This window comes from Danio aesculapii, chromosome 11 (assembly GCF_903798145.1).
Source record: "Danio aesculapii chromosome 11, fDanAes4.1, whole genome shotgun sequence".
Lineage (NCBI taxonomy): Eukaryota > Metazoa > Chordata > Actinopteri > Cypriniformes > Danionidae > Danio > Danio aesculapii.
The window spans coordinates 24540921-24556715 of record NC_079445.1 but is presented as its reverse complement, the minus strand read 5'-3'; the positions used below and the strand labels follow the sequence as shown (position 1 = coordinate 24556715).

The window sequence follows — 15795 nt, the reverse complement described above, 5'->3', positions numbered from 1 at the left end:
GTTATAAAATTTATCAAATTTATTACCGCCACAAAAAAAAAAAAATCCCCAAAAATATGCTATATTGATTTCAATGAAAAAAGGTCATCTTACCCCCACACACAGCACGAGAGGTTTAAACAATCCACCATTCAGATATGCCAGACATTTTCAGTTATCTCTGCTTTATTTGAAATGAACTTTTCATCAAGAACTTAACAAAAATCAAAATCTTGATTAGAAAAACAAAACGCTTCTAAACCTTATGGTCTCTAAATGAACAAAAGATTTTTGTCAGCCATTTAGTTCCCAAAGCTCATAGAGCCAAAAAATTGAATATGTTGACATTTGATCAAAATTGAAAAGTTTAAATCCAAGACTTACTTATACTGCGTTTCTGGCATTATTATACACTACTCGGAGTGATAAAACATACCAATCAGATCTTTCACAGAGACAATATATGTGGAAGGGAAAAACAAATATGTACCAACAATAAAAGATCAAGAAGCAAAATTCAATAAAGTAGGCTGTACATGGGATTTTTTTCAACCACAGAACTTGTCCATGACCTGTAAGGACAGTATGCAAGTGAAACTTTACCTTAACGCACCTGTGCCACAACTTGCAGAACTATTATTATTGTCCAAAAGTTAAAAAGAGCAAGGCTGAAAAAGTGGAGTTGTCCAGGGGTAATTGATCACCGACGACTGGGAATTAGAAGCTGTGTGGCCTGTACTGACTCTGGGAAAAGGTTGTGGTATGTAGGAAGCGGGACATAAGCTGCTGTGATCATTTTACCTGCAAATACAGAGTGACTAGGAGTTAAGACAAATTAGACCATAACACATACTGTAATTATAGACTAATAAATTAATGAAAAACTTAATTTGCATCGAAAGTTGCTAATTACCTCCAAACCAACGTCCATGTAGCGCACTGACTGCAGCCATGGCAGCGGGAATGGTGGGACACTTCACATAGACATTACCCTGACGAGAAAGTGAAGAATATCAGATTAAACACAAACTTCACGTTTACAACAGTAATTAAATGGCATGGTTTAAGGCTTCATACTTCAGCGGATTTCTTGTCCACATATATGTGTATGACTCCACCATGTTTGTTGCACTCTTCAATGACATCATCCTGAATTTCGATTTCCCAACCATGATCATTTTCTCTGCAAGAAAGCACCACAATTAATTCAGATATGTACTTTAACAAATTTCTCAACATAGATGAACTTGTGATTTTCTCCTTCAACTTACGAGTTTGGATTGAACATGTTAGACAGCTGGAAACAGTGTGTCGCGATAGGTTGCGATGGTAGATTCAAGGCTTGGTTTGTGGGCACATTGATGTTAAAACTCAACCCAGGGTTCATAGCAGCTACAAAACAAGACAATAAATATTACATACAAGCTTCATCAAGCCTAATACATAAAATATTTAACAGCCCACGTACTGAACCCTAAGGTAAAGGAACTGACCAGTAGCTGCAGCCATGGCAACCATGGAGCCACTCATCTGAAGGGCCTGTTGTGCAGCGGGTGGGATCTGCAGACCAGTTCCTGAACAGATAGAAATAGTCTCTTTAGAGGCTCTAAAAATGACCTTATCCACTTCCTAACAGCAGATCAGATGACCCCATCCTTACCCTCAGCCAATCTGGCCATGAGTTGAAGTCTTCCAGTAGTCCCCAGATCAATCCCGGTTCTTTCTAGCTCATCGTTGTCCAGGAAGGAGCTGGCGGTGGAGGCATCTGTGCGCTCCGTCACATGTCCCACTTTCATCGGTCTACCAGCCAACTCAAAGCCGTTAAGCTGTTCCAGTGCCTTCTTTGCACATTCAGCATCAGAAAACTAAGGAAAGAGAAAAGCTAGTAAGCTTTTGAAAAAACAAGCTTCTGTGAAGCCCATGAAACTACTTTGTCTTATGTGAAGAATTCTGAATCTTTTAGAAGAGGTTGGCCACAACTTACTGTGATAAAGCCATATCCTTTAGATCGTCCTGTTTCACTGTCCATCATCAGTTGGATACTATCAATCTGTATGAGCAAGGAAAGACTCATGAAAAAATAGGTATAAATCTAAAAGTTAAACACTTTTTATAGACAACACTATTTACCCTTCCAAATGGTTCAAAAATGCCTCGGAGCATGTCTTCTGTGATGTTGAAATGCAACGAGCCAACATACAGTCTCATGGGTCCAGCGCTGCCCTTCTGTAAGTTATTGGCCAATGCAGCTGCTCTGTTCTTCTCAGCCTGGCGATAAAACGTGTGCAATCAGAAGACGCCACATCTAAAACCAAAGGCTTTTTTCACATCTGCAGACACTGTTACCTGTGAAGCCTGGACAATGATTGGTACTCCAAGAAGCCTTTGTCCAGATAGGCCAATTGCCAGGGGTACAGATGTAGAATCCACAAACTCAATGTAAGCAATTCCTTTGGATCTTCTGGAGTTTCGATCAGAGATGATTCGCACATCTCGTACCTTACAAGAAAAACAAAATCGATTAGAATCCAAGCTGAACAGAAAAATAGAGGTAAAAATAGTCCACAGTAAAACAAACAGACTTTTCCAACTGCAGAAAAGAATTCTTCCAGGTCTCGTGGCCGGATTCTGGCTGCCAGCTGCATACAGAACACTGTGCGTGCATCTCTTTCCTCAGGGGTGAGATTATCAATTGGCTGTCTGTTAACAAATGACAAAACAAAAAACAATGAATGACTATAATCAGTAAGAGGAATTCATGAAATTCTCAATGCTGAAATGACCTTACCTTACAGGGCTTCTATCTTTCTTGAAAGGACTTCGACTTCTGGACCTTCTTCGGCTGAAAGAGAATTTCTGTCAGCACTTTTGCAAATATTTTCCACACGATACACAGAAAAAGCAACTACCCACACACAACAAAAATAGTATCATAGAAACCTTAGTTTGATGGCGGGTGGTGGGCCAGTCTTCCCCCTGGGACCACCGTTAAATTTCAGGCCAGAACTGTGATTTAAAAACAAGGTTTTCAAGGTTTTTAATCTCAGTACCTACGACTAATCGCTCTACTGCTAGCGCTAAATATACACGCAAGTTTCAATAGGGAACACAAGGTTAAATGTTGTACACATTACAACAAATGCCTTGTTTTGTGGGGGTCAACTCATCTCCTCTTATTCACCAACGATAACGATCAGGATGGGCTCTAATCTCCTCTGCCTTCTCGGTAATATTCCCTGGAAGACATTTTCATACTCTCCATGGGCACCACGAGAACCTTTTACTTCAGGTTAAACACTCTGACATTCACGGAGCAGAATCAAATAATGAACTGGTGTGATGCAATCAAGATAAAACCAAACAGTAAAAACTATTTTGATTGGCCTAAACATGCTTATTATATCAAGAGTGCCATTTCTGAACTCTGGACATTTGGCAAAGATTACAACCCAAAGCAAAAGTTGGTCACTTACAATGGAGCTTTGTAGCGACCGCCGCGCTCCCTGCTCCTGGAACGACTGCGGCGTCTCTCTTTGCTGCGGCTGCGCTTCCTGTCTCTGCTGCGGCTCCTCCTATGGTCATGACTCTTCTTGCGCTCGCGACTCTTGCTTCTCTTCTTGTCCCGGCTCCGGCTGCGACTTTTGCTCCTCTTTTTCCTTTCAATTGAAAAGTTGTGTGTCAATTTAGTAAACGTTGAGAAAACATTTAAGGCAACTGCTATAAAAGTAGGAAAACTCACTTCTTGCTCCGCTCCTCGTGGCCATTGGTACTTAAGGACTTGTTGTCATCCTAAGCAGGGTCGATAGAAGACAGCATGAGGAGGACGGCGAAACATTTCAAGTCGTAAGGATAAAGAAGGGATGGGAACAAAAGAGAATATGATATGATCATTAAATAAGAGTTCATTACAGGGTTTGTGTGGGAGGGCAACAAATACAAGAGGGACCTTTAGAAAGCAACCACAAGGCTGCCAATGTCGTTCTTCCTTACTTGTGCTTGCATTACTTGTGTGAAACGGCCAAACATTGCTAGTGCTATGCTGGGTATGTAAAGCAGCATTGATTTTTTTTTTTTAAAGACATCATTTAATAAGCAGCCCAACAGTTTCAGTACCAAGGCTATCTGAGCCTAAGACCCAAAGTGGCAACGCTAGCAGCCAGCCACTAAACGAGCTCCAGTGGTGGATGCCATTCCAGTGATCTTCACCCCGTTTGCCTTCGTGGATTGAAAGAGCTCGATGCCACCTCAGTCACACATCTCGCCCTGAAGCAAACAGGGATTCACACGGCTTAGTAATAGCGACTCCCACAGACCATCTAAAGTTGAGTTGATCTTTTGTTGTTGTTAAGAGGCTAGACGGTTTACATGATAAATGTATTTTACAGTATCGTTATGACATTAAATGCTGAGCCCCATCATTTCCCGTTTGTAAAACCGCAGATTAACTATTAACAAGTATTTTTAAATGTCAGCAGCATGCATAACTAAAAATATGACATTTACAGTCTATTAGAAATAGTTAACCAAAAACATAAACCTGCTGCTAACTCACTCACTCTCAGGCCATCCAAGATGTTGATATTTTCTTTAGAAAATTAAAATAGCTATTTTTAGCTGAAGCTGTGGTTCTTGGCGATTTATAAATTGCAAGTCAACAGCTTCCGGTGCTTTTAGAGATTAATAAAAATAATAAAACTACACCTACATCAAGGATGGCGCATTTGTGTGTGTGAGAACAGCATTTTTATTTTTAGGTGAACTACCCCTTTCATTTTGATTTATTTTCAAATCCATGAATAACGAGACTGTGGATTTGCTTGGATACGTCAACTCCAGGATTTCTGCACTAAGGATTATGACATTTTAGACCAATATATTTACAGTGGATACCTGCAATATGTTTATACTACAAAACATGCAGTCTTATTCTAGCCATTATGGAAGAAAAACTTCCTAATGAAAGCTAAGAAAACCATGCATACATTAACAAATACAGTCTCCATAGTGTTTATACCAGCTCTTTATGTTCATCCACTGCATTTATTCTGGCGGTACCTATGTATCAATTTTGCCTATATATTTCAACCAAGGGTACCACAGTACATCAATATATTGGGCAATTACTACCTTCATTTTTTTGACAGTTCACACTGGAATTCATGGGAGTAGAGGTGAGATATAGGCAAGTCTACAAAAAGAGATAGATGGGCAATTTATTCATTGAAACCACTATCACAGAAACATTCAAGTTATTGTTCTGACAATAAAGACTTAGAGAAAACACGACTGGTTAGCAGTTTCAAACGAAAGTTATACAGATTCCTGAGCGCATTTATTTACTTGCACAAACACCCACCTTTTTATATGGAGCCTCGAGCATTGCTTCAATGTCCAAATCATCGGCCATGTTGTTGTTGTTGATCTGCAAACGAGGAAAATTGTGTTTTACTACTGTTTTAGTGTTAAACGTAACACATAAATAACCTTTAACAGTATAGCACATTGAAATTAACTGTATCCCAAAATAGTCCGCAAACTGTACATTGCTGACTTCGCGGACACGAGTGACTGTACGGGGTCATCAAACGCACGCTTAACGTTAGCTTCCTGGCTAATTGTTTTTCTCATAGCCAGTCGATATCAAACCAGTTATTTATCGCATTTTGAATTATTAGCAAATACACCAAACATATATGAACTGTTAGATGTTATTTGTCAACATACTTCGTATTTTAAATAGGGAGTTTTGAAGCTTGCTTTGTTAGCTCGCAAGCTAACGGGCTAAAGTCGTTTCGTTTTAGCAAACAAACGGAAACTACCCTCTTTTAATATCGTAAATACAATCATAGGATTTCAATACAATACTTTTCCACACAACAACTTTAAATGTACAATAATGTTCTTCCAAACAGTCATTAATAGTTGGCCCTTTGCGCCTTACCTTAAAACGTTACAATGCGGCCTACAGAGCGTCACAATCGTGGCTCCACAAACGAGCGGTAAATCCCGGATCTACGGTCCGTTTCAGCTACAGTTGCAACCCTGGTCGATTAATTCGAATCCACGCAAACCTAAAAAACACAATTATATTAAGCCAAAACTTTGTGGTTTCAATTAATACTAGTCACAATGCGTGCGTAGCGGTTATGAACGACGAGCTGACTGGCGGCAAACAATCCCTGCGCGTGCACGTCTCGTTCTTGTTGCATAAGAAAAGGAACGCGCGAGCCCGAGAGTCCAGCAGAGGGAGCTCGTGTTTAATACACTGACAGCGGAAGCGCGAACTGGAAACAGTAATGGACATGCAGATGATGCCCCATTACCACACCCTGATACTTTCTTTCTTTTTTGTTGAAGCATATAACTAGCAAAGATACATGATTACATATGAAGGATTCATCATATTTAAATTATTAGATTGTACAGCTTATTTTTTCATTATTAGAGATGTTTTATAGCCTTCTTGATTCTTGTAATTGAGGTCAAAGAATTATCAAATATTTTTAAATCTTTACAGAAAAAATAAAGAAGAAGAAGAAGAAGAAAGAGCTTTATTGCCAGGTATGTTCACACATACGAGGAATTTGTTTTCGTGACAGAGCTTCTACAGTGCAACAGGATCACAGAGACAGGACAAAAAACAGATAATAAATATATATTTTTTAAGAATAGAAGTAGTGAGTGCAAATATACAGATTGACAAGTGTATGTACGTGTTTATTACTATATACAACGTTATATGTGCAGCTGTTATGTGCAAATTGGCATGTAAAGTGTGTTGTTAAATAAGTGTATATGTGTATAAAGTGTATAGCAAGTAGTGATGTTGGTTCCACAATTATTATCATCAAGTGTTCATGAGATGGATTGCCTGAGGGAAGAAACTGTTTCTGTGTCGGGCTGTTCTGGTGAGCAGTGCTCTGTAGCGTCGACCAGAAGGTAAAAGTTCAAAGAGGCAGTGTGCTGGGTGTGAGGGGTCCAGAGTGATTTTGGCAGCCCTTCTGCTCGCTCTGGATAAAGGAGGCAATAATAGACATCACTTTTGCCTTGTGTATGTGAAACTTCCCAAGAAAAATCATCAACTTCATTATCGAGTGTATCATAGCCATTTTTACAATTCAAAAAAGTATCATGCATTCATCAAAGTTAATTATTTTGTTAAATGAATCAAAAATTAACCCTGAAACCTGTTTCCAAAAATCATCAGAAACTTTACAAGTACAAAATAGATGTAGAAGACTTTTAGGCTCAGTGTTACAAAAAGAACATTGTGGTCAAATGTAACAATAAACATACTGCAGGAATAGTACCTGTGTAATATTTAGAAATTAATTAACCTTATTTGGGAGTAAAAACGTATTACTTGTTGACCAAATATCATCTAAAAGGTAAAGAATATTGTTTCCATTTCAAAATTGCTTTCGGGAAACAACTACTATCTTGAATAAGACATTTTCATATAGAAGTTCACAAGAAACTGATACCACCAAGTACAGTTTTTGGAATTTGCTTTAAGACTGAGTTATAAGATAGATTTTCATTAGATAAAGCAGTTTATTAGAGATGCTTTTCACAATCAAATTATAATCATTATGCAAAAACAAAAAACAAAACTGTCCCTGAAGAAGAAAGCATTTCCTGATAAGTATAAATCTCACCACTAATATTTAGTAAATCTGAAACAAAAATAAATCCCTTGTCATTTTTTAAAATATACTTTTGTTTTTATGCAACACATGTTGTTTATTAAACAGAATGCACGTATGTGGAGAAAAGTTGTTTAAAGGCAACTTTCCGTGCTTCAAATGATTGCTTATGAAAACCCTGATACTTTCTATGCATTCCATTTATCCTTAGGGAAATGGTTTTACTCTAATAAAACAAGTAAACCACAATTTATTGTAGTAAAAGCATTTCAACCTTTAACTTTACTGTTTTGGTTTTGTCATATTCACTAAAAATGAAGATTTACTCACCCTCAAATAGTTATTGATATGAAAGATATTTTAAAGAACATTGGTGACTGCAGCTATTGACATCCACATTGAGTATTCATTCATTCATTTTCTTTTCGAGTGAGTCCCTTTATTAATCAGGGGTCACCACACTGGAATGAACCACCAACTTTTCCAGTATATGTTTTACGCAGCGGATGCCCTTCCAGCTGCAACCCATAACTGGGAAACATCCATCACACTCATTCAAACACATACACTACAGGCAATTTAGCCTATCCAATTCACATGTCTTTGGTCTGTGGGGATTGTGCTACCCACTGCGCCACCGTGCTACCCCCCCCAATATTGAGCAATATATATTGTGAATATATATATATAAAAGTAAATAAATATTTTCAGGTGTTGAAAGACACAGTTCAGTTTCCCAAGATGTCGACAAAGGTTGTAAAAATGTGTACACAGTATGATTGTTGGCTAGTCAAAATACACTGTATTAAAAAATCTTTTAATTATACTCTGCTTTTAATCAAATATTATTAGAACATTATTAAAAACGACTTAATTTTAACCTTTAAACAGTTTTAACTTTTAGCAGTTACCTTAAAATGTTACAGTGCGGCCTAGAGAGCGTCACAGTCGTGGCTCCACAAACGAGCGGTAAATCCCGGATCTATGATTCGTTTCAGCTACAGTTGCAACCCTGGTTGATTCATTTGAATCCAATCAAACCTAAAAAACACAATTATATTAAGCCAAAACTTTGTTGTTTCAATTGATACTAGTCACAATGCATGCATTCTGGTTATAAACAACGAGCTGACTGGCAGCAAACAATCCCTGCAATAAACTGCAAGTTAAAAATATATTTTAAGTGGAACCTTAATCTTATTAATGTTAAAAATTAAATACAATAAATTCACAGATAAAAAAACAAGTTCACAAACTATGTGTACAGTTAAGCCATATATGTGATTAGACTTTAATATTTGCATGTGCAGTAAGGAACGTTCCACTATGAGGGCCCCGGTTTTGAAATGAAGTAATAACATTAAAGTCTTAATGGTTATAGACAAACCTTATAAATAAGATATGATTAATTTAGGCAATTCTTGGCATTGGTCGGGGCCCCCTAATTTTCCTGGGGCTCTAAGCTGCTGCTTACCTCCCTTATTGGTTAAGCCCACCCCTGTATTTAATATCTGTCAAGAGACATTAGATATAAGATACACAGACAACTAAGTGTCTGGAATAATGTGATCTTTAAAATCGAAAATCTAGAAAGGAAGTGTGGGGGTGCAAACAGAACGAATCCCTATAGAACATTAAAACCAAAGAGAGAAATAAAACTGTGACCCTTTCCTCTCTCAGGCCTTCAGGTCAGTGTCACACAACTGAGTATCGTTTCACACCATACCTCCGAGACCGCAGACAGTTGAACCAGAACATTAAACAAATATACCATGAGAAGTGGTATATTTGTTGTTCTAAGTGCTTACACAACAAAAACCTAAAAAAAATAGTATGACCCCACATTTTTCTTGGTTTAATCTCATTCTTTCCATTGACTCTGGCCACAGCTTGCTTGATGTTCTGCTGGCTGCCAACTTTCCGTAATTAGCTTTCTCTCTCAGTGAAGCAAAGTGCAGCCAAATGTAAATCTCTCCAGAGGCTTTCCACAGTACGAACATGACACACATCTGGTGGACGCCAGATTCTTGACACGTTACAAGAACCAGTCAGAGGGACCAGCGCAGGACCATTCGTCTTCCTGTATGCACTGCCACCTCCTTGGCCTTATTCACTTTTTCCATTCTGCTCTTACTCTCTTTCCCTATTGTGTTGTTCATTTTACTGCATGGCTCTGGTGAACGAGTTCCCTTTAATCTCGTGTCAGACGCTTAATGCACAGTTATTTTTGGTATTTGTAGAAAACTCCCACTTGTTATGAAAGGCTTGCATGTGGTTCCACTGCAAACATACCTGCTGGGTATGGGCAGAAGTTAATTGTTGCTTTGTAAAACAGCCTGTGAGATGAATCATAGTTCAAAGCAGTTTAGAGAATGGCACATCTGAACTGAACATGGCACCAAATGTTGGTTTATTCTACACTGTAAAAATGCTGGGTTCAAGAAATTGATGTGTTGAGAGAACGAGAAAAACATTAAGCTAACTTAATTTTTACAAATTTAAAGGTGCTGTATGTAAAAGTTTGACTCTTCTAAAGCATAAAAATAGCATACACTGTAAAAAATGAATCTTGAGGCTTGTAATTTTCATTCAAAAATTGATGTGCTCAAAAACAATGGTCATATTTTCTGTAGAAAATCGATATTCTGGATTTATTATAAAATATTGAGAAGACTTTGCAAATAAAATCAAGAGATAAATGTAACTTTTTATTTTAAGGAAACCAGTACAATTATAAGGCTTAATTTTAGAACCCAATTAAGCTTATAAAATTAAGGAAAGATGGCTTCAAGTTTATTTTAGGAAAATTGACTCAATTATGTGGATTTGATTGAGATGTTTGCATCTGAATCTCAACAACGGCAGTGATCAGACAGCATTTTGAAGGAGCAGATCAACAGCGAGCATGTTAAGAGGTAAGCATTAACAGTTTCTAATTTTTATTGTCTTAAATAAGCTCTTTCAGGAAAGACACTTGCTGTTCAAGCTTATTCAGGAGCCTAGTTTGATCAGGCAACATTTAAGCAGGGTGGACAAACAGTGAACTTGTTGGTTAGTCTAAGCTAGTATGTTAGCTATACAGCTATTCAATGGGGTTTATGCACAGCTAGTGTTTTTCCATTCCATAAGGTCCTTTTACAGCATTGATGATGTAATTAACTGTGTTTATATATAATACTGTATATAAATACTAATATTTGTTTGCTTATTTTTTTTCGCCATACAGCAGGTATTTTTTATCATGTTATTTGTGTATTATTATTATTAGGCAAAATAATTAAAATTATTACTAATTTACACTTTTGTTGCGTCAGACCTCACATTAAATCAGGAACGAGATGAGAGATGCCGTCTTCTGTTGCTGGTGTATTTGTACGAAAAAGAGGAAGAGCTCATCCAGGAGTGCAACGTAAGTGTCAGAAAACTGCCTTTTATAACTTAGCATTTTTACAAAAAACAAAAATATAACACAAACACTACATTGTTGAACGCACTATTCCTTATAAATATGGTTTGTTTTTATAAACTTATTTCTTTGTACACTAGTATACATTTTGAAAACAGCCTGTCCATTATTAGTCAAAAGACTTGTGTACTTGTGTTATAGTGTAAGTCAGCAATTTCTTCTCAAACATTTTGGAGAATTACAGTTCACAGAAATACAAAGAAATTGTTTATTTCCTTAATGTGTTTTAGTAAACCTTAAACATTTGAAATTTACAATTTCATAATTTCATAATAATAAACTTTTTGGTTCTTTTTTGGTTGTTTTAATCTGTCCAATGCCACTTTAGCCAATTATATTTCAGCAGCCCGGGTTGCCTTGGTGGAAAACCGCATATTTAATTCATTCATTCAGAAAGGCTTTCTGAGTATGTGTCCGTGACTGAAATGAGACCTCCGCTGAACAGTAGCAGACTCTGAAATGAGACAGATTCAGTTCCACATGAGGTGGTTATTAATTAGCGAATAACATAAGTATTACAAATGTAAACATTAGGTGAGCAGGTTACATTGTAACTGTGTGACCTACACGCTTTGGGAAGAGATACGCAGTGATAAGCAATTTGGCTGTTTGTACCCCTGTACCAGACGAAACACAACAGAAATTTAAATACAGCTATTCAGAAGCACAGAACATGCATTCACTCACGAAATGGTAAGGTTTATAATCTAATTCATACATATTTATCTATTAAATGTAGATGCTGAATAGGCATGGGCCTATATATATATATATATATATATATATATATATATATATATATATATATATATATATATATATATATATATATATATATTTATATATATAAATAATAGGAACAATATAGCAGAAAATTTTGGCGATTTTAAACCCTTGACCTTTGCAAACCATGGTATACCTTGAAAACGGTTATCGTTCCATGTCTAATGCTGAATCACTCATATGTTTTAGTTCTAAAGTTCAATTTATTTTATTTTCAAGATCTGAGGTGAACTCTCTGCTGTTGCTTTCCGTATATGGCAATAAATGCCATGTAAAATGGCATTCAAACTCACATTGTTAGCATTTAACACTGAATAAAGCACATAAGGTTTACCTGAGGTGATCACTGTCAGTTTTCTGTTGTTCACCTGTGAGAAATAGAAGCTGTTGCTAATATATCCCTCAAGAATTGTGTTGTTTCAACTCATTTTAAATAAGTAGTTTGAACAAAAAATATGATTTTTTAGAGTGTACATGTGTGACTATACCCACCTTTTTCCTTAAGCACCATGATGCTTTGCATGAATTATTGAAGTAACTTCCATTAAACTGTAAACAATGAGGTGCCATCATTTCCTTCACTGTTCATTCATTAATTAAAAACTCATCTTATTAAAATTAACCCCAAAAACTCCAAACAAGTCTTACCATAACAATTTCACAGATGTATATTTAATACTGTTCTTTAGGGAATATAAAGAGAAAACAAAAACACAGTAAACACAAACTATATTTGGCCAAAGATATGATTGTGATATTAATGTCATGTTAAAATGCCAAACATAATTTTTTTTAAGTACAGTGAAATAAAGCACAAATCCAAACCTATAACTCCCACTCACTTTTCATTTCATAAATTTTCATTCTTTGGGATGATTTGTTTGAGTTCTTTTGAATGAAGTTCCCTAAAGCAGAAGTGTGTTAATTTTATTCTGTAACCATCCAAGATATCAAAATCTGTTTATTTTGCGTGTGATCTGCATGTCCATGTGTGTAGGCCGTATTAGCTAGGGGAAAGGTTGAGTGTGGAGAGGAGCATTCTTTCCATTACCCAGACCAAATCAATGTACTGAGCTCCAGCCAGGATGTCCCTCCCCCTCCCCCACTCCAGTAGTGACAAGGGGGCCAGTGGAAAGAGCTGACCCAGGCGCAGCACACACTGCCTGGCCTAATTGCGCTTCTGGCCTCCTGCTTCAGTCCCTTGTGCTGAACAGAGGTCACCCCAGATCATGGCCTCCTTGTGTGAATAAAATACTAATAAGTGAGTAATAAACACGTATTGGATGATGAAGAGTTAGTTCATGAAAACATTGAAGATACATTATCCACAGACCTGTGTTCATCTTCAGAAAACAAATTAAGATATTTTAGAAGAAACCCGAGAGGCAAAAGTGTTCCTGGTGCTTCATATGATCAGTTGAACCACTAAAGTCACACAGAATGTTTTGACAACGTTTTTGGTTCTTTTTCTGGATGTCTCGAGATTTTTTGCTGTCTATGGAGGATGAGAGAGCTCTTGGATTTCATCTAAAATATCATAATTTTTGCTCTGAAGATGAACAAAGGTCTCGGAACGACATAATTTTGGAATGAACTAACTGTTTAAATAGAGAGTTTATATAAAAAAATTTATATACTCATCTTCATGTCGCTTCGAACCTGATATAGACCCTTTTCACATTTCCGTGTTTCTCAGTACCAGAAGGCGTCAGAGTGCAGTGAATCAAAGAATACAACAAATGATTTTTTTACAATCCTACTTGCTGAAATAATAAGAAAAACGCCACAATGGTGTTACAAGACTTTCAGAGAAAGGAAAAATGGTGTGAGACTGATGACGGCAGTCAGAGAAGAGAATAATGTCAAATATACTCTCAGCCCCATAGACGTTGCATTATAAACACCTCGCATAAGCGGTAACTAGTTTTTTTTTGTAATTTTACGCAAAGATGATATAATACATACACTGTAAAACCCAAAAAGTTAAGGTAACTCAAATCATTTGAAGAAGCCGATTTCAACAAACCATTTAGGTTCAAATCCTAATGAGTACTGTGAACTTAATTCATTTGAGTAAACAAAGCAATTTGAGCACAGTAAAACCCAATAAATGAAGAGAACTCAAACCAACTGAGTACTGTAAAGCCCAATAAGTTAAGGCAACTCAAACCATTTAAGGAAACCGATTGCTACAAACCATTTGTGTAAAAAAGTTAATCTATATGAGTACTGTGAACTTACTCCATTTATGTTGAAGTAATGAGGTATTTTATTAACTCATTACCTTAAATGCGGAGTTCAAAACTCTTATCAAATAAGTAGATACGTTCATACGTTTAAAAAAAATCTAAATATTTTTAAATATATTTAAAACTTTCAAGAATTTAAGATTATGATTACTGTTAAAGGTGTCATAACAGTCTTGTGAAATGGGTCCATTGTTTCATTCTTTGGTGGATCACAGATGAAAAATGTTTTGTGAGGACATGGTTAAGGTCAATGGGGTCAAAATAACACTGGATCCCACTGATGTGGACCAATTAAATATGTTTGTAAATTTTTATAAAGAGAGATTAAAAAATACATTATTTTGTGTTATTACTACAATGCTAAGGCTACACACAAAAAAATCTCTTATTTAACAGTTGTACACTGGGGGATTATGGTGTCGAATGAAAGTAAATATGGGGGAGGGAGTGATGGGCGGGTGGCTTGGGGGGGGGGGTTGGGGGTACCTCATAATTCACAGGTGTTTTCCTGTTTGTTAACAATTTGCTTTATGGGACCTTGAGTAATGATCTTCAATTTAAACGAAAATGTCCAAAATGTATCACAAAAAGCTAACATTTTACATACTGTAACAAAGGCTAAATAATTTAATCCAGAATCATTTTGTAGCCACATATTTGGTTATCATTTTCTCAGTTTGAAAACTAGAAATGGTTTTGATTTCTCTTTTTTGTCTACCACAAAATAAAGTAATATAGGTTTGAAATTATTTTTGACATATTTTCAGTTTTTGGATGACGTACCTGTATAAAGTGACAAAAGCAGTGTTGTTTACACATCTTGGTTTCAACCAAGTATCTGATTCTATTGTTTGCTAAAGACAAATATTTTAAAGAACGTTGACAACCAAATAGTTTCGCAGAATTTTTGTTTGAAAAAAAAAAAAAAAACATTGATTATTTTGCTGTAAAATTAAACATCTGTAGAGTGAGCAAAAAGCACACTGCTAAACATAACACACTGTTATCATTATACTTTCTTTTAGAGTGTTTTCAGATGCTAATATTTCAAAACACCAGTCACACCAATCACCTTATAACAACATTATCAAATTACATTGATTATTTTTCAAATGAAACAGCCATCGTTTGAGACCAGATCAATACATCTCAAAGTTGAATGGCTGCTGTTTAGTATGGATGATCAATAAGACGTAATGGTTTTCAGTCACATTGCTATTACATTCAGAATATATTTGACCTTAAATCTAACCCATCCACTGAATACCCTGTATAGAAATTAGCATTTGAGACAAGTAATCTGCTTTATAGCTTTAAAAGGAGCACTAAACTGTCATGACACAAAGAGGGAATGACCGTGGCATTTCTGGACCGTTTCAGTGATTGGATTTCACTGATTGTTGTAGAAAAGCCTATTGAGCCACTCAACCATATCTGAGAACAAGGACACCGTGAGCGTGTTCAGGATAGCATCCACTTGAAACTGGATATCTACGCAATTCTTTTTCAAATATTAGTTGTGAGTTCAAGGTGAGGCCATGCAATATGATGAGCAAATATGAATAACAATGTATATTGCGCATAAAACTATTTAAAAGGAATCAAGAATGCCAGATTTTACAGCAATGAAATATGACCGCTCTCATAATGAAAGACTCTGGGTGGTATTGGA

General features: G+C 36.4%; 1 protein-coding gene across 4 annotated transcripts; it reads right to left on the bottom strand.

Annotated features, from left to right (window-relative positions):
• Positions 1-147: 147 nt before the first annotated feature.
• Positions 148-6177, bottom strand: rbm39a (RNA binding motif protein 39a). 4 transcript variants are annotated; one of them, XM_056468670.1, is made up of 17 exons: positions 5921-6177; positions 5336-5401; positions 5107-5167; positions 3719-3768; positions 3453-3635; positions 2920-2985; positions 2768-2821; positions 2562-2679; positions 2326-2478; positions 2110-2247; positions 1964-2029; positions 1640-1844; positions 1473-1553; positions 1251-1371; positions 1057-1162; positions 893-971; positions 148-780 (listed from the first exon to the last, which is right to left on the bottom strand). In XM_056468670.1, the coding sequence occupies exons 3-17, from the start codon at positions 5110-5112 to the stop codon at positions 680-682; spliced, it is 1527 nt and encodes a 508-aa protein (XP_056324645.1). In that variant the 5' UTR covers positions 5113-5167; positions 5336-5401; positions 5921-6177; the 3' UTR covers positions 148-679. The 4 variants fall into 4 exon arrangements, with proteins under 4 accessions (XP_056324645.1, XP_056324644.1, XP_056324647.1 ...); XM_056468669.1 differs by lacking the exon at positions 5107-5167; XM_056468672.1 differs by lacking the exons at positions 2920-2985; positions 5107-5167.
• Between the last annotated feature and the right edge of the window lie 9618 nt (positions 6178-15795).